This window comes from Macrobrachium nipponense, chromosome 23 (assembly GCF_015104395.2).
Source record: "Macrobrachium nipponense isolate FS-2020 chromosome 23, ASM1510439v2, whole genome shotgun sequence".
Lineage (NCBI taxonomy): Eukaryota > Metazoa > Arthropoda > Malacostraca > Decapoda > Palaemonidae > Macrobrachium > Macrobrachium nipponense.
The window spans coordinates 16,009,758-16,034,864 of NC_061090.1; the positions used below are offsets into that span (position 1 = coordinate 16,009,758).

General features: G+C 36.1%; 2 protein-coding genes across 2 annotated transcripts in view; one reads left to right on the plus strand and one right to left on the minus strand.

The window, feature by feature from the left end:
• LOC135198984 (small G protein signaling modulator 1-like) overlaps positions 1-25,107 on the plus strand; it is a 528,765-nt gene that overhangs the window by 294,306 nt on the left and 209,352 nt on the right. The window lies entirely within an intron of this gene.
• Positions 7,520-25,107, minus strand: part of LOC135198966 (uncharacterized) — a 96,242-nt gene continuing 78,654 nt past the window's right edge. Inside the window, exon 6 of the mRNA XM_064226889.1 lies at positions 7,520-8,576. Within this exon, the coding sequence (XP_064082959.1) occupies positions 8,212-8,576 (365 nt within the window). The 3' untranslated portion in view covers positions 7,520-8,211. The remainder of the gene's footprint in view (positions 8,577-25,107) is intronic.

The window sequence follows — 25,107 nt, forward strand, 5'->3', positions numbered from 1 at the left end:
TCGGCAAAGTGCGCCTACTGGTGGTAATATGAAAGGAATCTATTAAGAGAATAGTATACTTAGGTGGCAGTTTCAGAGACGAACAGGTCCATTAATCGTCGTGAAGCGCCATTCAGGCACCTAAATTCATATCTGACTTTATTGGTTCAGGCTCGGGAAGATCGTTGTTGTAAAGCTCAAGACGCTGTGGAAAGAGAGAGAGAGAGAGAGAGAGAGAGAGAGAGAGAGAGAGAGAGAGAGAGAGCGAGCGAGCTATTCAGTGGAACTGCTTATGAACTCTGAAAGCTGGTTGGCAAAAGTTATAGACGAATAATACATACATACAAACACACACACACACACACACACACACGCACACACACACATATATATATATATATATATATATATATATATATATATTATATATATATATATATATATATATATAAAATGCTCGGTGGTTCAGACCAAGGGAAGCGGCCCAATAATTGATGAAATTGTAAGATCTCTAGAGTTAGAAACAGTACAGTGTTCGATGCATTACATATAAAGCAAGAGAGGGAGGCTAAGCCGCGGGTAGTGGTGCTGCTGTGTGTCCTTAGAGAGGTTCAAAGGTATAGGAATTTTGTATTTCTAACTTTCATGTTTTTCATATATGCATATATTTCCTATTTTCATTTACTCGTAGATTTATTTCATTCTTGCCTCCACTACTCTGATATATATCTTGTACTTCGGAGTAACCTTTAAGAAAAAGGATATGATTTTATGTATGTATTGCTGGAAGAGTGACGCAACTAAAATAGAAAAAAGTTTTTTGAGTTATTGATAACAGGAAACAGCTCGTTCTTTGTTCCATATTGGGGTTTTACAACGTAGATTTAATCAGGTGATTCTATTTGAACAAAAAGGATAAAAAGAAAACGGCGTATGCTCGTAGATGTAAAACGTAAATGTAAAACGAAGAGGTGAGATGGTAAATGCCATTCTTCGGGTATTATTGGGTCGAGAAACCATGTGAAGTTTGCTGTAAAATAAAAATAAATCGTGCAAGAGTAATAGGATAAATATTAAGCGTTTTTCACACGTAGATTTCGTAAAATCTGACTCGTTTTGGTTATGCACTAGATTTGATAGAGCAATTCCATTTCTCAGTGTTAGCACTTTTCAAATGTAGGTGAAGTTTTGAATCAGTTCCGAAATGTCTAAAGTCATATATGGTAGGTAAGGAATAAAGGTTAATTATACTAAATGTATAATGATATTTTCTCCGTTAATCTTTGACAAGATTAACTAAGTAACACAGGAAACCGAATCTGGATGTAGATTTAATGTGATTCGTTGGATAAAAAGTCTGTACCTGGTAGATCCATAACGTGTGATGTGTTTTATTAATGATATCTTTGGATGTAGATTTGCACGCCAGTAGCCGCGTGGTAATATTACTTCGCGTACTAAAGTACTTTTCAGCACATTTTCTTTGTGATCTATATGGATTTCAGTTGTGCTAATTGAGTGCTACTAAACGTGGCGGAAGCTCAGTGCGACGCCGTGTTAGTGCTATCCTCTCGGGAATCAGAGATATCGTTTATTAATATAATTTGTCGACCACACGGTATAGAAATGAGTGTATATAAAGTTAAGTATATCTTAGTTTAACCAGACCACACTGAGCTGATTAACAACTCTCCCAGGGCTGTCCCGAAGGATTAGATATTTTTTACGTGGCTAGGAACCAATTGGTTACTTAGCAACGGGACCTACAGCTTATTGTGGGATCCGAATCACATTATGTCAAGAAATTAATTTTTAATCACTAGAAGTGTTGGCAGAGCATAAAATCGAACTTCGGACTACTATATTGGTAGGCGAGCACGTAAGCTACTCCCCCCACGAGGAACACATAAGTGTATATAATACTTTAAGCCCCGAGAGGCTATGACTAAGCAAGGAGTCCCACTGAGCTTCCACCATGTTTTAGTACTATAGCAGATTCACATCAACCGTGCATCTGATGTCTATGCCAGTCCCTTACGACGCTCCTGATTGGCTGTTGATAAGCCAATCACAGGCCTGGAAACTCTCAGTCTCTCGAGAGTTCATATAGTCAGGATGTATGTGCCACTTCTCTTGAGTGATACGTCTTTCAAAAGTACCCCTCAGGAGAGGTGGAACATACATCCTGCCTATGTGAACTCTGTGATTGGCTTATCAGCAGCCAATCAGGAACGTCGTAAGGGTCTGGCCTAGACATCAGATGCACGGTTGATGTGAATCTACTATAGCACCTCGGAGGTGACGCGTAGATAACGAGACAACGTAGCCCCGATTATTATTGTCTCTGTAGTAGCTATGTTCAATATCTGCACTAGCTGCAATATTATGTTGAAATTCTTAGTGCTTTCAATTTAGATTAATAAAGGACTCCTAAAGATGTTCTCGTTTCATCTCAAGTTTTGAATTATTTTTATAGTTTCGTGCAAAAAACCTTCTAGATGGAGAAGGGCTGGTTTAATCTCCCACTTCAGTACTTGTGCAATTTGCGCTATTGCAAGTGGCTCTCATTTCCTCTTTGATGTGAATTTCGTTTATTACCGAGTTCTTCAAATGAACGAAGAATCGTGAAGCACCCTTTTAGGGTTGGCATATTTCTGGCTCTGGGTATGAAGTCCTTCAAAAGGAATTCCGGAGGAAATCTATTTAGTAAACTTCGTGGAAACGAAGGGAACTCAATTTGGATGTAAATGAATTCCCTCTTTTCGTCTTTGGTAATCTGTTAAGATAACAGAGGGCGCGTAATTTGTTCTCAGGCTTGTTTATTTACTCATATTTGTTTGTTGAGTGAGTGAGTGTTTTTTTTTGACCCATATATGTTTGTTGAACGACTTTTTTTTTTTTCAAAACTATATTAGTTTGCGAATATAATGTTGTAGAATTTATGCCTCGCGGTCTTTTGGAAATTGCAATTGCTCTCTGGTACGTAAAGATGTGGAAATAATTTTAAAAATGTAACTTATACCAATGCTTCATTGCTTCCAATAACTATTAATATATTCGTAATATCCTTGTTAATACTTTGTAAATATTCTGACCTTTCGGTGTTAATGGTCTCTTGTTATAATAGCTCACACTGAGGTTGGGGAACTACATCTATTATTGTATCGTTAGTGTTTGAATGAGTTATTGATTTATATTTAATTCTTGTACAATAACCAACTTTTGATTGATTTATATTTAATTCCTTTACAATAACCAACTTTTTTTCCCTCTCTAGATTCTAAAAACCCCTCATTATATATTGGGAGAGAACGATTTTACCTAATATTAGTTGCCTCATTTTACCTCATAACTGCATCCAAGTCAGGGGCTTTGTTCAGTTTTCTGTCTTTATTTATTTTATTTTTTTGTAAACTTTGTCGTTTATTTTAATTTGACATGGAGTTTTAATGTAGATGCAAGTGCCTTTCGGTTGTTTTCGAGTCAGATAATATATACAGAATATGTATGCTTATGCATATGTGTGTATATATATATATATATATATATATATATATATATATATATAGATTATATATATATATATATATTTGCATATATTGTATATATTGTTTTAATGTAATTATGTATAAATTTATAATGGCATATGCACGCTTGCACACTTACAAGTAGTACGTAACCAATAATTCCCAGAGATGATCGTTTCGGAAATAATACGGAACTTTATATAGCATTTATCGTTTATTAATTATCAATGTAATCCAGCCTGCAATTGAGCGAGAAATGACTTTCCAACAAGGAAAGTTTATTCCGGCACAAACGAAAAATAACCGTTTATTTTTATATTTTTCTAACTTCATGATACATCAGTTTGCTTTTTTCCCGGATTGCTCTCTCGAGGACACCAATAAGAACCAGGTTTTGGAAACCCAATTATCTCTCTCTCTCTCTCTCTCTCTCTCTCTCTCTCTCTCTCTCTCTCCTCTCTCTCTCTCTCACCGAAAGGTAGATGCTCCAGAACCGACAGATTTACAGTCTTTCTTAACTTCATGTTATATAACTCTTTTAAATCAACTCTGATCTCGCCACATATACCCGGCCGTGAGGTTGTCAGACCAACGCCTAGCCACATAGATGCTCCAGGAGCTGATGCCCAGGTGGTCTAGCTTTTGTTGGTGGACACCCATTCAAGTGTTGTCCCTACCCAATTTTGCTTACACTCTCTGATGGAATGAAATCAAACGTGTTATCAAATGTGGCCATCGACAGTTAAGTAACAGTTGAAATGTATGTTAAGGTCAATGAAAACAAAATGAACACTTGCTCACCCACTCTCTTCCACTAATACCAGAGTTCAGTAGTGGAAGGACACCTACGATGTTAGAATTCCCGGTTAACATTTTAATGTCCCATTAAATGTGTGTATATATATATGTATATATATATATATATATATATATATTGAATATAAATATATATGTATATGTATTAAATGAGACAATAAAATAATCACAATGGAATACTATATAGTCGTACATTTGTATGTATATTTACATATATATATATATATGTGTGTGTATATACATGCATACACAAATATATGTATATCTATCTATATCTATCTATCTATCTATCTTGTCTGTCTATCTTGTCTGTCTACATGCATGTATACACTTACGTATACATGTACACACACACTCACACACACATATATACACACATATAATAAACATACATATACAACGAAGATATCTCTAAGGCAACTGATATCTTTGTTGTATATGTATGTTTAATATGTATTGTGAATATGTACTGTGAATAAGTTTTTGTTTACCAAAGTTCTGAATAGCTGTCACCCTATATTATCCTTTAATTGTCTTGCCCTTGTGTCTGAGCAGATTGACTTAATCTTTTTGTTTAAATTGTACCCATGTTTATACTTGTTTGGAAAGGTTACTCTTTCTCCAGGTGTGCCGGATTCTAGGTACTAATCTCCTTATAATCCCTATCTGTCAGTTATACGAACTTTCCTGTACTGTCAATTCCTCATGTAAGTCAGTTTATCTGCTAAGTAAAGGACGTTGAACGTCGAAAGATCTTGTGGAAACTCAGTTGTTTATTTTTCCTTGGTGGCTTATACCTTTATATATATATATATACTATATATATATATATATATATATATATATATATATATATATATATAGTGTGTGTGTGTGTACTCTCTCTTCCTTTAAATAATTTAACAGCATTGTATGATATGCTGTGTTGGAGAAGGAAGAATACTGTAGCCAATACCCTCAATGGCTAAAAACAGAAAACAACTAAGCAGCGTTGCGTTCTTTCCATTTGTTCATTTTCATCTATTAAAGCCTTGCTCGAAAGCTCTCTATTTACCAATCGTTGGACGAGTGGGTTGCGTGCTCCCCTACTGTTTTGGTAGCGAGAGTTCGTTCTCAGCTCCGCCTAGATGGAATGAGAGGAATTTGTCTCTGGTGATTAGAAATTCATTTCTCGATATAATGTGGTTCGGAACCCACGATTAGCTGTAGGTCCCGTTGCTAAGTAACCAATCGTTCCCAGCCGCGGAATAATATCTAATCCTTCTACGGGCCAGCCTAGGAGAGCTGTTAATCAGCTCAGTGGTCTGGTTAAACTATATACTTAACTTTTACCTGACTGTTTCCGTAAATGTTGAAGATGTTTATTTCACTTATATCATGCATGTATGGTAATCAGCTGACAGTTAATATGATATACTTATGTATATATGTACGTATGCATATGTACGTCATAGTGTACTCCTGATGTCCCTCCATCACCAAGAATACTAAACTTTCATTGCAATATGTTCTTCCCCTCCCCAGTAGGGAATTTCCTTTAGAATATTAAACTTTCATTGCAATATGTTCTTCCCCTTTCCCCCCAGATAGGGGGGAATTTCCTTTAGACAACGCCATAGGTAAACCACTTTCTGGGAGAAGAGTTTGTGAAGATAATTTCACAATTTAAAGCCACATATATTTAGTAAAATGTTTAAAATAATGAATTTTATGCGAGTTATTTAGAAATTCGTTTAAATTCCATATGGGGTTGATGTTGAAACTCGTAATAAAGATTGCTCAAAATAGAGAAAAATTGTAATGGCGTTGTTTTGGAAATGTGTATTAAGGTTTGGAGTTCTGCCGCCAACCACCCCCCCCCCCTTCCCCCGTCCCCTCCATTAAAAAAAAAGAAGACCATAGACTATGTTGGGTTTCCGTTACCGGGCGGTTGAGTAGGCCGCGAAGACTTAAAAGAGCACGAGTCACTTGAGAGGAGTTAAGCATGTAAGCTCCCATAGAGGATTCCTTGTCAGGCCTTAATGGACTTCTTAATGACTTTTTCGCCTTGGTAGATCTTCCAATAGACTAGCTAATAACGTGTCATTTCAAAATGCTTTTTTTAGCTGTGGACGCCAAATCTAGCGCGTTATTACAAGGCCTTCAAATGGCAGTCTTCATATCCGTTGGGAAATGTTTAGACGAGTCAAGGCTGGAGAATCGTCGCTGCTTCCAAGTTTACTTAGGCTGTCTTTGATCGTATAATTGTTAGGCACTTTATCTTATCTTCTCTTTAATAATAATTTAGAAGCATAGGACTTGATAAAAGGGACATAAAATCAGGTCGTTGCAGAGACTGCTTTCTAAATATTTTCTGATTGGCTGCAATTTGAACACCATGTCCTATGATCGTCTTCGCTGTCAGCACCTAAAAAGTTACCACCAATTATCCTCACCTGTCTCTAAATTCATGCACAACTATCGAGTATATAAACTTATTTAAAATTTGGTTTTGTTTTGAGGCTAAACGAATAAAAGCCAGCAGCAGTAGACAAATTAGGAGCAAGGAAAGACAGTTCAACTTCTATGATACAGATAAAAAAAAAAAAATTTCGTGAAGTTTTTAACAAATTGGTCTAGAAGGTGTTGAATGAAAGTATATCATCTTTTGTTATTGAATTTTACATTATTTTCCCCACTTCTGACATGTTTTCGTTACTCTAAATGTTCAGATCTTATTAGACCAATGTGTGTGTTGTGTGTGCGCGTGTGTGTGTGTATGTGTGGCAGTCAAACAAACCCTTTGTAAGGTCAGATACCTCCTTTTAGAGAAATCTGATTCGAGTTAATATCACTCTTTGAATTACTCGTACTTGAGGTCACTATTCCAGTGGGAGTTGACTTCCCCATGACATGGTTGGTTTGTTTACATTTCTCATACTACAAATGATTCCCAAACCAGACTAGATAAAATCTGGATACTTCACCCAGACTTTTGTCTTATTTACAAAAATCTCGGATTCTGCGCTTGATTCATGTTCTCTCGAGCATTTAGTGATATTCTATAAGGCCAGATCGGTAATCATATATGAAACCTTACCATTTTTGTGTTCTCTCTCTTTATATTTTTTTATTTTTTGTTATATATGGTGGTTCGATACTGTCGGTTTTGTGTTTTAGCAAGTTTATTTTCTGGGATTTTTATTTCAAAAGACTGATTTTCTATAAATATTTATTAGCCAAGCTTAAATAAACGATTCACAGTATAGACAATAAATAAGTTTTAACAATGAAATAAATATTAATAATATAAACTTAACAAACAATGAAACAACAAAATAAATAAACATCTAGAAATGTTAGTAAAGCAAAGCAAAACGTTAGTGGTTCCCGAAGTCTTGTTTTGTAGATGACTATAAAATTGGTATTATTTAACTTGTGTGCAATTCTCATTTTCTCGTTTCTTTTTCTTCCCTGTAGGGAAAACTTCTTATGCAATGACATTTCTAATCACAAAATTTGAAAAGTGGTATGTCTGTTATGAAGACGTTTATTCCTGTGTTGATATAGTTATTTTAATTTTTGCACTTGTGTCATTATTGGTCTTAACGTTCACTAAACGTACTCAGTTTTATGTTAGTGGGGTCTCTTAAAACCAAGCGTAACTCATTTCTTCGGTTCTGTAGTTGTTGCAGTTTGTCTTCGTCTTTGAATGATTCCTTTTCTCTCTTCTTGATTTTATCTAAAAATTGCGACCAGCATCGGTGTCGCGGCATCTTCCACATTTTCCTCTTCGTCCAAAGCAAAGCATCTGGCTGACCTGGCGGTGCCCTTCTTTCACCTCGTGTGGGATTTGTATGACCTCTCCCAAAGGCGTTAAGCCGTCGAGGCAGAATCGAGGCCGGGTTTATTATTGATGATGGGGCGTCTGTTGAGCAGCTGCCCTTTGATCACCTGAGTAATCCTCTCGATGTCTTCGACGCTGGAAGGACTTTTGGACGCCGTCGTCGGGACGCCGGTGGCATCTCTGGCAGGAGGGCTGCTGCTGCTGCTGCTGGTAGAGGGGGAGCTTCCAGCACCTGTGGCAGCCGAAGTAGTAGGGGCAGGTGGTGTGGTCGTGGTTGTTGTAGTGGTTGTGGTCGTGGTTGTGGAACTGGTTGTAGTCGGGCAGCTGCCACAGGGGCTCTTGTGGCGTCGGCAGGGTCGATGATCTGCTGGAAGCTCGACTTGCTGTTGCAGAGTTTGTCAGGGACCATGGTCTTGAAGGTGCAGTGCCTGCGGGGAGAGAGAGTACGTAGTAGGTGTTAGGTTTGGACAGTCAGGTGCTTTGGATTGGACATGCTCTCTTGGACGGTAATGAGGACCAAACGTTATATGTATAGCATGAGGTGAGAGATTATTTTTAATCTTTCAGTAACTATTTATATATTATATATATACATAAATATATTATATATATATATATATATATATATACTTATATATATATACAGATATATATATATATATATATATATATCTATATATATATATATATATATATATATATAAAATCTACCTAAGATGTAAATCTAGTTGAATAAACAGGTTAGTACAGAAAAATAACTTTAGAAGTGATGATCAACAATTATAGGAAAGGAATAAGATACATAACAAAGTGAAATAAATAAAACATAAAACTAATAAACTGTGAGGATGCATTTATATCAGGTCATAAAAAACGAATTGTCATAAAGTTAAAACTTCAGTAATTCTTCTGATTCATTTGCAGGGCCACTGCAGGCATAAAACTTTTAGAAAGTTAAATTAAACTTCAAAGAGAAAATTAAAGTATTATATTTCACTGGAAACATAGTATTAGGTGATGGAGGGTATATTCTAGGAAGTTCTAAATGCCAGGGATGATCAGAATTATGAACAAGGTGTGGTCTAACCTACAGCTTACTCGGGCGCGTGCTAAAATTTACGGTCAAATAGGGCGTTGTTTCACCAACGAAATTTGAAGTAAATGTGCCATATTTTATTAGAAATATTTGTTCTGTACTGTTTAACATGCGCATCATTTATTTTTTATATTTTCATTCTAGTAAATAATGAATATCCTCTCTTAAAATGACCTTTTCAGACCTTTTTAGGCTTTTCCATGGCATTCCTACCCCCAACAAGAACAAGCACAACAGCAACAAAAATAACTAGTATTTGTAGGCTTACTTCCCGAGTAAGCGAAAATCTTAAGCAGTTACACAGTGAGCTCATTGGACGATGGTGCCAGAGATTAATACCCAGAACAGCATTAATAACTTTGAAACATCCCAATCTTTTGTCTAATGTGAGTCAGCTGCTGAAAGCCAAATAAGGCAAGAGTATTAAAATCATGACAGAGTAAAAGAATAACAGTTTTTCTCAAGTTATACAAAGTCTTCGTTAATCTTGGAGAATTTCTCAGTGATCAGATTTTCGTTGCAGCTGAAGAAGAAAAGGTTCCGCAAATGCCTCTCTCGAAAGTGGAGTCGCAGTTTGGAAGGACACTGTAGTAAGGAAGAAGCAGCAATACTTTGGGGGTTTGCTTATGGCTTCATACTTTTTGAGTTTGGTCATGGTTTAACTGCAGCCCTGTAATTTTCGCCATGCGCTGAGTTTATTAACTAACTCACTCTCTCTCTCTCTCGTCATTATATATATATTACAATTATATATATATATATAATATATATAATATATAATACATTGATAATATATATATATATAGACATATATATATACATAATATATTATATATATAGAAATAGATAATATACTATATATAGAAATATATATATATATATCATAGACGTCTATATACATAATATATAGAATATATAGATATAGATGGTATATAATACCAGTACTATATTATATATATATAATGTATATATATATATATTTATATATATATATATGTTTATTTATATTTATATTTATGTTTGCATTTATATATTTGCATTTATGTGTATACGCAAATATGCGCAGTATACGTATGATTATATATTATATACACATACTTATTTACATACATACATACATGCACACATACACATACAGTGACACATATATTCATAGTGGGATAGAAGACTTTACGTTTATTCCACGAGTAAGCACTATGAAAACTTAAATACATTCAGCGCTACGTTTAGCTGTGGGTAATAATTAACTTCTTTTGAACATTTTTATAAGAAAAAATGCTGTAGGAGTATGATTATAGAAACCATAAATGCTATTTTGTTATAGAAAGAGAAACTAATCGTCAGAATATAAAAATTTTCAAACCACTTCACTTTCCTCTGTTGTGAGACTCCTCTTGAACGAGGCTTCGTTATTCTTAGCAAACTTCCAGCAGCCATTCAGGAAGGATTATGAAGTACCTGAGAAATGCACAGGCGAGGAAAGAGAGTTCTAGGACACTCGAGACCAATGCGAGAAGTGCCTTTGTGTTTTCTTTCGTAACATTTCTCTCTCTCTCTCTCTCTCTCTCTCTCTCTCTCTCTCTCTCTCTCTCTCTCTCTCTCGTTTCGAATATACTCATCTTGGAATCATTTGTTACCTATGTGTTAAGAATCTCTCTCTCTCTCTCTCTCTCTCTCTCTCTCTCTCTCGTTTCGAATATACTCATCTTAGAATCATTTGTTACCTATGTGTTGAGCATCTCTCTCTCTCTCTCTCTCTCTCTCTCTCTCTCTCTCTCTCTCTCCCAAATGATTTGTCACTTTCTTGTTTATTCATCCCAAAATATTGTGTTACCTATGTGTTGAGCATTTCTCTCTCTCTCTCTCTCTCTCTCCCAAATGATTTTGTCACTTTCTTGTTTATTCATTCCAAAATATTGTTGTTACCTATGTGTTGAGCATTTCTCCCCTCTCTCTTCTCTCTCTCTCCTCTCTCTCTCTCTCTCTCTCTCTCTCTCTCTCTCTCTCTCTCTCTCTCTCTCTCTCTCTCTTCTTCACCTGAATCAAAAGATAATTGTAGAAGGTGGAAATTATGTATAATATATTTTTTTCATTTAAAGTCCTTTGTTTCTCGTTTGATGTCGGGCATATTGATAGAGGTCTTAATTGATGAATGTATCAGAATCCTGTTTAATGTATTATGGAACCATGATTTTCTCTTAAAGAAAAATCTAAAGAAAAGCTACGGTCATATTCCATTCTTTAAATGAAATTTTTACTTCGTAGCAGACACACACAACACCTCCATACATCTAAACATACATATTTACATTCGTACATGTATGTAAATGCTTACAAAAACAATAAAATCTTTGCCTTAATTGAAAGGCTCCGGAAAAAACAATAATGAATACTCTCGTATCCAGATATGTGTTCGTTGGATTAAGTTATTTGTTATGGTTTTTTTTATATGAATGATGACAAAAGAACTGTTTTATTTGTAATATATAGCTATTGAGGTAATAAAGATCGGGATGATATTGTTAATTAATAGTCCTCTTGTTGCGTAAGTGCTTGATTTGAAGCCAGGCTTTTTTGTTAGAGGTTGGTCAAACCTAGTTTTGTCCCTTTTTATCACAAATTCTGTGCAATATTGTTCGTGCGAAAGATTTCGATGATTGTACGTTATCTATTTGATTCATTTGTTGTTAATTTGAATACTCCTTTCGGAAAAGAAAGAAATGTGCTCTGTGCATTTACTGCAGCTATCGTGCATGTTTTTAAATGTGAAATCGCCTTGCGTTATATAAACATTGTAAACTAGGTCTGTTTCATGTGAGGCTGTGGCGACGCTTCTAGGACACAATATTAAGGTCATGCAGGGGTCACCTGCCAGCACATGGTTTTCACCGCCAATTAGTGGCAATTTGAACTGGAAAATGTGAGCTTTGGCGGTATAAAGCACCTGCCTAAAAGTGTTCTCAAAACCGTGTTACCAGGTGCAAGATCACAGCTACACACTTGTGATTACTTCACTTTTGGTTTTCTTTCCTTTTTTCTTTCTTGTATTTTTTTTTTTGTTGTTTGCTTAATTCTGTTTTCCAACCGTCTGCATGTTAGTCTGTATGTTTAGGCAAATAATTGATTGTTCGTAGTAATAGTGGATCCATCGTGGAAGGGAAGGAGTTGGAAAAATGCATTCTATTTGTGATTTAAAAAGATGATATTGTGTTATTTTTATGTAAATTTTTATGTAAAATATATATATATATATATATATATATATATATATATATATATATATATATATATATAATATGTAGTATATACATATGTATATCTATATCGTCATCTTTCTATGTATATAAATATTTATATCTATACTATCTATTGTATCTATCTATCTATCTATCTATCTATCTATCTATCTATCTATCTATCTATCTATATATCTATATATATATATATATACTATATATATATGATATATATATCTATATATATATATATATATAGTATATATATATATATATATATATAGTATTTTATGGGATGGGGTTACCAGCCACACGGGCTGCTCAATGGAAGTTCAAGGAGATTAAAGTATTGATGACATTTGGCTTTTTCGGTTACTCATCCAGTAAGTACCGATTACATGTAATCTTCATCTAACTTCAGTAATCAAACGAACGAATACAATTTTAGCTAACAGGATCATGGTCGTGTCTAACACACACACACACACACACACACACACACACACACACACATATATATATATAATATATATATATATATATCTATATATATATATTATATCTATATACAGGGTGCTCAAAAAAATGTACTCACTCTTAGAATTATGAGAAAACCTTTATTTATGGACATAGAGCGAAATGAAATAGCATCGAATACATGAGACAAATGTGTTTGAAGAATCATGTTTGCGAATGTTCAAATTGATGACCATGTATTCGATGCTATTTCATTTCGCTCTATGTCCATAAATAAAGGTTTTTCTCATAATTCTAAGAGTGAGTACATTTTTTTGAGACACCCTGTATATATATATATATATATATATATATATATATATATATATATATATATATATATATATGGCATGATCCTGTCAGCTATGCACATATATATATATATATATATATATATATATATATATATATATGCGTGTGCACGGGCGCACTTGCGCGCGTATGTGTAAATATGCATATGATTTGGTTAGTCCAGGTAATTTTATTTTGCGTTCCATTATCAAGTGTGTTCATGCTTTCTCCCATTGGTAAGTTCGTTGTGTTTCAGGCTGTATGTTTTGTCCTTTTACTGCTATCACCTTGCCCCCCGTATGTCTGTCTGTCTGTCTCAACTCTTTCTCTTTCAAGCGTCTCAGCGGCGTGATCGGTATGGTGTTGACCTGTCACCTCGGTGACCGCGAATTCGATTCTCGGGCATTCCATTGAGGTGTTAGAGTTTTATATTTTTGGTGATAGACGTGGTTCGGAAGTCACGTAAAGCCGTTGGTCCCTTTGCTGAATAACCACTGGTTCCATGCGACGTAAAAACACCATTCAAACAAACAAACAAACTCTTTCTCTGGTACGTCGTGTCCTCTGCTTCGAGTAAACCTCCAGATTTCGACAGGTGCCCAAATTGCCTTGGGAATGAACTCACTTTGAGATCCAGCGGAGATTTTTATGGACTTCGTCGCATCATGATTCAGGCACCCGGAGTTCGGCTCCTCGAGCATCAAGGCGGATTTCATCCTCGTGGGAGTCCCGGGGGTGGTTGGGGGGGGGCAGGAGACAAAGGGAGGGAGAGAGGATTAATGGCAGGAAGGTGGAAAGGCAGGATGAGGGAAAGCGATGCTCTTAAAGCCCAGCCAGCCGTTATGTGAAAGCACAGCTAAGTCTGATCTCAGGGTCGCGCCAATGAAGACGCCGCCTGGAAGACGCTGGAAGTGATGGATGATGTCAAGATAGACGGAGGATAAAGAGGTTCAGGAAGAAGGATACGTTGAAAGAGGCGAGGAAGGGAAAACAGCCATGAAAAATCACGCTGCCTTGACAGCAACAACGCCTTGAGGATATCTTAAAACTGCCAACGCCGTTTTGACAACTGTATTGAATTTCTTGCGGACATTTTCTTTAAGGTTTCTGTATTCTTGCTATCCTCTAGCATTAGAATGTGAACTGGAAATAAAGTAATGGACCTCTGGGAATCTGACGAAGGTTATCTGTCTATGAAGACAATGGGCATGTTATTACATCAGTTTATAGCAATCCATTTAATGCTTTGGCGTACTAGATTGATTTTTGTATGGTTGGGGGGCCCGGGGGGGGGGGGGGGGTGGGGGGGTGGGGGGGAGTTGTGTAGTGAGGGAGTGAGTATGCGTTGTTGTGACACAGGTTTTATTTTCAAACCTACGTTCCCTTATCTTTGTTCTAGTATTTGGTCAGTATGAAGTTTTTGCTGCGTCAGAGACCAGAGTAGAATAAGATAAAATATAAGAATGAAAATATATATTTAATAAAAATGTAACAACACTGAGTATGGAGATACAATGATTCAAGTACAGATCTGTGTTAAGCTACGTGGTCTGCGTTCTGTAAGTGAACAGAAATCCTTATCTGAATGACTGTTTTTGGAAAAATACCAATTTCGAAAACACTCAAACGACAGAGAGAGAGAGAGAGAGAGAGAGAGAGAGAGAGAGAGAGAGAGAGAGAGAGAGAGAGAGAGAGAGAGAGAGAGACTGGTCCCCGCAGAGACAAAGGTCAGCTTTCAATCCGTGAGGGTATTCATGTGTAATGGGAATTTAATGAATTGTAAATTCAATAAAACCAGCAATAATAATGGCCATCAAAGCCATCGCCGAAATCCAAACACATCAGAGGACCTAGAATTAAACAGCTTATTTTTAAAATGGGTTTTCCATGAACTGTCAGCAGTTGCTAATCTTTGTGACTGCTGGAAGCATTCGACTTAATTAAGGCATGAATTTTAGTATTGATTAAGGCAGCCCGTCACATTGAACGCTACAGCTTTAATTCATTAGAGGGGCAGCTTTAGTTAACAAGAGTAGTTAGATCAAATATTAATAATTATTCGTTTGTAAATTTTTAATGTGCAACAAAGTTTTCAGGTTCGATAATTGTCACACTTTGTGGGGCTCTTTTCGAAGCTCGATGATGCGTTTGTATTTGTTAAGACATATTAGTATTTGCTGCGTCTGCTGAGTAATGGAGTTATAGGATTTATGCATTTTGTCTCTTTAGTGGATTTCATATACGCATGCGGGTCCACAAACACCCATATCATATACAATATATATATATATATATATATATATATATATATATATACATATATATATATATATATATATATATATATATATAATCTCTCTATATATATATATATATCTATATATATATGTATATATAATATATCTATATATCATATATATATCTATATATCTATATATATATATATATATATATATATATATATATATATAGATATATATATATATATATATTATACTAGCTGATGTACCCGGCGTTGCTCGGGATAAAAAGGGGCATGCCGTCCTTGATGACAACCCCTACAGGACGGATTATGCAATCACTTTTAGAATAAGTAATCACTTGGGATACTGTAGAGTCAAAAGAATTGTGAAAAATCCGAAGAGTTTCCTGGTCAGTTTCCGAAATTTGAAAAGAAAAAAAGAGGTATTATGAAAAAAGAAGGGTTAAGGGCCTCCTTACATACGACCTCAAATTTCAGATTTTGACTAAAACCTTTCCTGGATAAAAATTTGGTAGCCATAGCTTTCAAAATCTGGGCTTGCAAAACGAACATGCAGTCAGACAGAAATTGCCTTACACACACATATATATGTATAACTGAATCGCGGAAGTTTGGAACGTGATAAATCCATAAATAAATGTATAAGCCACGAGGGAAAAATAAACAACGGAGTTTCTACAAGATCTTTCGACTCGACGGCCTTTAATCAGCAGATTATACCTTTATTTACACGCGCGCGCACGCACACACACACACACACACACACACATATATATATATATATATATATATATATATATATATATATATATATATATATATATATATATCCAATGCAGTACGAAGGAACGCGTGCTTGGGAATGTCACATGATCCACGCAAGAGGGTGAGTGAAAACTGGGATTTTGAACAAGTACTTACGTAGTTTATTCTACATTTTCAATAAACTACGAAAATACTTGTTCAAAAGTCCCGGTTTTCATTCACCTTCTCACGTGGATGTATTTGTATATATATATATATATATATATATATATATATATATATATATATATATAATGTAGCCATTTATCCATGCTGTTTCATTTGAAAAACAAGTTCGTATTCCACATCAGTCAGAAGGGCCCGTAGGTGGATGACTGTCAGTCGGCGAGGTAGCCACCCATTAGTAGATGGGATACTAATTCCTATAGGTAGAATGTAATTCTAAATTCTTTAGTCTTTGTTACTGGGCAAATTATTCTTGGAAATGAGATTACTTTTCATGTTAACCAGTCTTGACCAAGCTGTAATGAACATGAATTGAAAGCTCCGTAGAGGGGTAATGCCGTCAGTGCACCTCGTGCGATGCACTGTAGGCATTACTTAAGGTTCTTTGGAGCGTGCCTTCGGCCTCTTGCTGCAACCCATTTCGTTCCTTTTACTGTACCTCCTTTCATATTCTGTATCTTCCATCTTACTTTCCACCCTCTTAACAATTGCTTCATAGTGCAACTGCTTTGAGGTTTTCCTCCTGTTACACCTTTCAAACCTTGTACTTTCAATTTCCATTAAAGCCCTGAATGACCTCAATAGGTCCCAGTGCTGGGCCTTTGGCCTAAATTCCATATTCATTTCAATTCAATTCAGCATGAAAAGAAGGAACCCAAATAGTCCCCAAGAAATGATATCACGGTTAACTGTCGGCAAACAGGTGAACAGGTAATCTCCTGATAAGGCTGCAAGAGCTCTTTCCCGCTTTCATGTTATCGATCAGGAGGGTTGTAGTATCTCTCTCTCTCTCTCTCTCTCTCTCTCTCTCTCTCTCTCTCTCGATCGGCGTCTATCTTATCCCGTGTTAATATTCGTACAAAGAGATTATTGGCAGCAGCCAGGATGAAGGTGAAACCGCGACGGCCTCAGGTGACAATGGTGGCCTCGCCTCGGAAGATGTTATATCCCGCGCGCCTTGACAGGTGAGAGGAGGCTTTTCGGGGCCAGGTTAAAGAGGAGAGCGCAGTCGGTGACCCAAAAATGTTCCGGGTTGGGGCTGGGTTAGGATGAGCGTCGTTGATGGGATTGAATGATCCCATTCAATTCGGTGGCAGCGCTCGGTCATGATCGCTGCCGTATCGTGTTTGGTTGTGGGTTGGAACAGTTGTCAAAGAGGGGTTGTTGGGGGGGGGGGGGGGAGTGTCACGTCACCCCTGTTGACATTTCTTTGTCCGTTCCCATCCACCCGTTAGGTTTTCTTGTGTTTGTTTTGCCCTCGTTAGAGAGGATGGGTGTTTGCGCGGTATGTGTGTTTTTGTCTGGCAGGAGGATCATCTGACAATAAAAGAACGGGAGTTTTATATCGATTTTATCTTTTAGAATTCTCCATCTCCAGGAGGACCTTGTTTTCAGTATGGTGTTTCTCTTGATTTTATCCAAGATCTTGGCTGTCTTGCCATGTTATCGCTGCTGTTGTGAATTGAAAGAAAACGACGAATATCCTATGCTCGTAAAAGAATATAAAACTTACAGAGTTGTGATACTATACATGCATTATATATATATATATATATATATATATATATATATATATATATATATATATATATATATACATATATATATATATATATATATATATATATATATATATATACATACGACTGGTAAAAATGTTCTGTTACAACAGAATTCCATCTAATAAAAGGAGCCCATAAAAACACCAAAATATAGAAAGAAAGTACTATATTTCAGAGGCAGCTGTGTCTCTCATCATCTGTCTCTGAAATATAGCACTATCTTTCTATATTTTGTTGTTTTTTACTAGATATACACCATAACCATACATATATAGATAATATAGATATCTATATATATATAAGATTATAATAATATATATATATATTATATAATATAATACACACATAATAACAGCCTTGGTTCAGTTTATATGCTGACTTCTGTTTTCCCAGTAGCTCTAAGATTTGAGAAATGTGTCGGTGAAAGAATGACATTAATTATGCTTACGGTACTTTGTTGCGACTGAAGTGTTTTTTTTATTTTTTTTTTTTTTTTTGTAGACTTTGAAGGATTAAACACAAATGATTTTGTTGTTGTTTTTTTGGTAGACCTTGGAAGGACCTGAACAAATGATTTTTTTTTTTTTTGTTTTTTTGGGTAGACTTGGAAGGACCGACAAATGATTTTTTTTTTTTTGAAGACTTGGAAGGACTGACGATGACTTTTTTTTTTTTTTTGGGGTAGACTTGGAAACTGACGAATGTTTTTTTTTTTTTTTTTTGGGTAAACTTGGAAGGAGGATGACAAAGTTACATTATTTATTTTTATTTTTTTTTTGGTAGACTTGGAAAGGGACTGACCAAATTATTTTTATTATTTTTTTTTTTTGGGTAAGACTTGGAAGGATATGACAAAATTATTAGTTGTTTTTTTTTTTTTTGGGTAGACTTGGGAAGGGACTGCGACAAATGATTTATTTTTTTTGGTTTTTGGGTTTTTTGGGGAGACTTGGAAGGACCGGACAAATGGACCGGATACAAATTGGAAGGGAATTTTTTTTTTGACGAATGGATTTTTTTTTTTTTGGGCTAGACTTGGAAGGGACTGGACGAATGATTTTTTTTTTTTTTTTTGGGGTAGACTTGGAAGGACTGACGCAATGATTTTTTTCTTTTTTTTTTTTTTTGGGGTAGACTTGGAAGGACTGACGAATGATTTTTTTTTTTTTTGGATAGACTTGGAAGGACTGACAAAATGAATTTTTTTTTTGTTTTTTTTGGGTAGACTTTTTTTTTTTTTTGAAGGACTGACAAATGATTTTTTTTTTTTTTGGGTTGGACTTGGAAGGACTGACAAATGATTTTTTTTTTTTTTTTTTTTTTGGGTAGCACTTGGAAGGAACTGACAAAATGATTTTTTTTTTGTTTTTTTTTTTGGGTAGACTTGGAAGGATGAACAAATGATTTTTTTTTTTTTTTTTTTTTATTTTTTTCTTTTTTGGGTAGGACTTGGAAGGACTGACAAATGATTTTTTTTTTTTTTTTGGGTAGACTTGGAAGGACTGACGAAATGATTTTTGTTTTTTTTTTTTTTTTTTGGGTAGACTTGGAAGGGGAATGAACGAAATGATTTTTTTTTTTTTTGGGATAGTACTTGGAAGGACTGACGAACTGATTTTTTTTTTTTTTTTGGGTTAGACTGGAAAGGGACTGACGAAAATGATTTTTTTTTTTTTGGGGATAGACTTGGAAGGGACTGACAAATGGATTTTTTTTTTTTTTTTTTTTTTTTTTTTTTTTTTTTTGGGTTTTTTTTTTAGAATTTGGAGGACTGGACAAATTGATTTTTTTTTTTCTTAGGAACTTGGAAGGTGTACAAATGAATTTTTTTTTTTTCTTTTTTTTTTTTTTTTGGGGTAGGACTTGGAAGGAACTGGACAAATGATTTTTTTTTTTTTTGGGTAGAATTGGAAGGAAGGACGAAATGATTTTTTTGTTTTTTTTTTTTGGGTAGATTGGAAGGTACTGGACGACTGAAATGATAGACTGGAAGGACTGACAAAATGATTTTTTTTTTTTTTTTTTTTTGGGTAGACTTGGAAGGGGACTGGACGAATGATTTTTTTTTTTTGGGTAGGACTTGGAAGGACTGACAAATGATTTTTTTTTTTTTTGGGTAGACTTGGAAGGACGACAAATGATTTTTTTTTTTTTTTGGTAGACTTTTTTTTGGAAGGACTGGACAAATGATTTTTTTTTGTTTGGGGAGTTAGGACTGACGGTAACTGGACGAAATGATTTTTTTTTTTTTGGGTAGACTTGGAAGGACTGGACATGAAATGTTTTTTTTTTTTGGGTAGGACTTGGAAGGACTGACATGATTGGTGCTAGACTTGGAAGGACTGACAAATTATTATTATTATTTTTTTGGTAGACTTGGAAGGACTGACAAATGAGTTTATAAGAATATGTCTCTCACGAATGCATGTATTCCTGTTAGTGAGTGAAACAGCAATTGCTTAAAGAGTATAGTATATATATCTTTTTTCCCACCGTCATCCCTACATTAAGTGGTCGGTTGCCTGATGCGCCTTCTCCTCCACTGCCTTCTATCAAAGACATCATCCTCCACCGAACCTCTTCTCTCCATATCTTCCTTCACTTTATCTCGCCATCTCATTCTCTGTCCCTCTCGATCTTCTTCTTCTAACACGTTCCTCCCAAGCACTCTTCACTCCCTCCTCATCATACTGGTGGCCAAAATAACGGGACCTTGACGAGACAAACTTGCTTTCTTTGGCTAAACGCAGCATCTATGTTTTCTAAACTGCCCTTGGTTGAAGAATGTAGTTCTGAATAAGGCGAATATTACCCAAGTGAAATGCATAACGTTTGTGGTTTGCTTTTATATTTGTTCATCTACTGTGAATATTGGCCTTTTTACTTTTCTCATTTGACATTTGTATTTTCAATTCTGCGGAATATATATGTAGTCCATTTGTTCACCCAGTGTGAATATTACCATTTTTATGTTTATGTGTTTTTTTACTATTTTCATTGCAACAGAATTTCTCTTCGGGTGACTGAACTCCCTTTATTTTCTCCGGGATTTTTCGTCCCTCAAAAAAACACACTAGTTTTCACTACATTTAATCATTGTTGATGAGGCGAAGCATACGCACCTTCAGCGTTTTAATTAAGAAGGGAGCCACGCCTTGCTGCGCTTCATTTGTTTTCGACTTGAGCTCCCTCTGTTGTCAAGTCTAACGCGTCCAGCGCCCCTTCACTGATCATGAATAATAGGCGTTAGACGACTTCCTGGATGAGGAAATAAATTGCTGCCTTCGTAATTGTAGTCTGCTAATTTTTATAAACTAACGAAGCAGGTAAAGCACCACTTTGAACGTTCTATTCATCACTCGGCTCTGTCACTCTTGTTTAGAGAGTGAAGGGCTCATCGCTGGTGAACTCGTGCATTTCTCTCAGGCAATGAAATGGTAATTGCTCGCGGATTATACTGTAGTAGATTCACATCAACCGTGCATTTGACGTCTAGGCCAGTCCCTTACGACGCTCCTGATTGGGGGTTGATAAGCCAATCACGGGCCTGGAAACTCTCAGTCTCTCGAGAGAGTTCACATAGGCAGGACGTATGTTCCACCTATCCTGAAGGACCTTTCAGGAGAGGTGGAACATTCATCCTGCCGATGTGAACTCTCGAGAGAGACTGAGAGTTTCCAGCCCCGTGATTGTCTTATCAACAGCCAATCACGAGCGTCGTAAGGGACTGGTCTAGACGTCAGATGCACGGATGATGTGAATCTACTATAGTTTGCTGATGGTCAAAAGATCCGAAGACGTGACAATAGTAATAGCACAAACAAAGGCAGCGACTGTTGAATCCTAATGACTTTTGGTAAAAAGAAAGATTTCGATATCAGATAATGAGAAAAAGAGCTAAAATGAGATGCGTGCAAATCTTTAAGCTGGTCTCTGTTGAGAGATCGGCGCGATTTTGTTCGTCCTCTTGTGTGTGCTGTCATTTCGCTTTACGCACTAATTCTCTCTCTTTTATTTATTTTTTTATTGCCTCCTTTATTTTCTTTCCATGGCAACGAAACACAGATGTGGTAACCGGTCTGTATATGTTTTTGTTGTTTTTGAGTTCGTTTCATTTTAAAGTATGAAAAACTGTAGTTACATTTAATCATTGTTTATGGGGCGAGCATCAGGAAATTTCATCCGTGTAATTAAAAGGTAAAAGGTAAAAGGCCTTTGTGCGTCTCGTAATTTTCAACTTCAGCGCCCACCATTATCGTGACTGAGCTGTCTAACGCCTCTCTCTCCGGTCATAAATTACAGGTGTTATATTACTCCGAGGCTGAAAATAAAATGACTGGTTTCGTGAAATTTTACATTTACCTTCACGATTTGACCAAGCCCCTACCGTAGTGACTGTTATGAAGGTGTTAACACCTTGGTTGTGGAAATGTTGCTCTGTATTTTATGATAGAAATATTTATTAGAATTGTTCAGCATAAAGTTCTTTATTTTTGAAGACCACGGCATCAGTACCAATTTGGGTCGCAAATTTTACCACAGCGTAAAATTAGAGGCTAATAGCTTTTTTAGGATTGGTGTAAAATAAAACGATGTTTTATTGTTTCTGTTAGTAGCAATAGCAATTTACCAATCCTTACTAAAAGCATAAGCATCTGCTGCTTCATATAACAGATTCGCTAGTGTTTTTTTTAACTAATATGTCATTGATGTTTACCCTATAGTATTCTTTATGTATGATAAATTCGTAAAGTAACTAAGTCTACTAGCATAACCAGTTCCGTTTCAGGGTATCCCTTCTCGCCCCCACCCCCTTTGGAAGGGGGTGTGGGTAAGGTAGGATGAAACCCTATTATAAACCTTCTTAGGGGTCCCTACTATAACCCTACCAAGTTTCATGCCCATCGTACCAGCCGTTTGGCCGTGATTGAATGTCAGACGGACGGACGGACAGATATAACGCCCATTGTAGTATGGTAAGATATTTTGAAAAGGTTTTCCTAAAAAGTGAAAAGAAGCCCCTTGACCCCTAGTTAACCGATCTTAATTATTGTAGTATTCACCATTTCCAAAGCCACGATATCACGTAATAAAATAAATATGGATGTCGTTTAAATATTTTTTTTAAATTTTATATTACCCTTATTTGTTACCAGTCGTATGCCTTTGTAATGGAGGACTACATAACGTATGTAAATTCAGATTTCCCACGATTTTAGAAAAATGGTAAAACCGCAATTGGCGATGTATTTTTGCTCTTCAACGTCGTTCTCCTGCTTTCAAACGAATCTTCGATAAACATCACGAAACTAAAGTAATGGCGTGTGCCTCTGATGAATAAGGCGATATTTTAAGGATTTTGATTAATATTTGAAACGCTTATATCAGGTGCAATGGCTTCGACTAGTGACATCTGATTTTTGTTGTTAAGAAACCAAATATAAATGCTGAAATAAACTCCTAATCTCTCGAAGGTTATGTTATTTAACTACATACTCAACGAAATCATATTACTACCTGCTTTCGGAATGATTCGTGAGGCAGTTTATCGATTGTGATGGACACTTAGACGGTTTGGCTTCGTTATTAAGACAAGAGTTAAATTAATTTTCGATTTAATAAAATGATCCCATCGTGAGGACTTTTGACACATTTGTTTTAGTTTTCTCTAGGGCGATGGCTATTTGTCTTTCCGTCCCCCACTTTTTCTGTCCGCCCTCAGATCTTGAAAACTACTGGGGCTAGAGGGCTGCAAATTGGTATGTTGATCATCCATCCTCCAGTCATCAAACATAAGAAATTATAGTCCTCTATCCTCAGTAGTTATTTTTTTTTTTTTAAGGTTAAAGTTAGACATGGCTCGTGCATCTGGCAGCTCTTTCCGGAGCCATGGGACGCATCACTACCGCATCTCCCGGTCATGTACAGCATTATACATTGTACAGAAAACTCCTTCGAAGCATTTTTTACTTGTTTGTTTGTTTGTTTTATTATTGCTGCGAATAAGAGTCTCCATTGCCCCTAAGCAAACAAACTCTTCTCGGAATTGGATTTGAGGCCGTTTCGAGTCTTATCCGTTTCCTGCCCGACCTTGTTTTATGAGGAGGCAATTAACGTCAGCAATTTGTCCTCTGCCGGGTCTTCCGGGCAGAGTAGACTCTGCTCCCTGTCTCCACGGCATAAAACAGGGGCCGAGGAACGCGGCGGCAACAGGAGCCGCTTGAGATAAGGATAATAATTGTTTTCATTCCTACGCTTTCGCCCCGTCTGCTTCTTCGCCTTTTGCAGTTTGTTTATTTTTTTATGCTCTTGTTTTCCTGTAGCTTGGAAATGGTTCCCTTTTTGTTTTTGTTTTCTCCCTTTATATGTCTATACTTTCATTCTGGGGTTTCTGGTTCTCTGTATTTTTTCTTCTCATTTAGTGGATTTTTTTGTTAGATATTATTCCCATCTTTTAGAATGGAATTCCTTTTTGTTTGACTGCATACGTCCCTTGTTACGTTTTGCTCTTCTTAGTTCTTTCGTGTTTTGCAGATCACTGCTTATTTGCCATTACTTTTCAAAGCTTCATCCATTTTGTCACGGTATCTGCCATTGTGCAGATAGGAAAGTAAATCCAGAGTAGTATGTCTGTTTGATTTTGTTATTTAAAATATAGACGGCAGAAGCTTTCGATGACAAGGAGGACCGTGCAGGTCATCGAAAGCTTTCTGCTGTATATATTTTAAATAACCAAATCTAACAGGCATACTACTCTGGATTTACTTTCCCATTTTAATGACTCATGTGATTATGAAGTTTCTTTGATTGTACAGATAGATAAAATATACAAAATTTGGAAATCTTTGTCGTCACTATTCCTACTGCCTTGCAGCTGTCTTCTGAATTGAATTCTCTCTCTCTCTCTCTCTCTCTCTCTCTCTCTCTCTCTCTCTCTCTCTCTCTCTCTCTCTGTTCGATTCTTGAAACAGATGAATAGGGACGAGCTCGTTCCAGCGCCTCAGT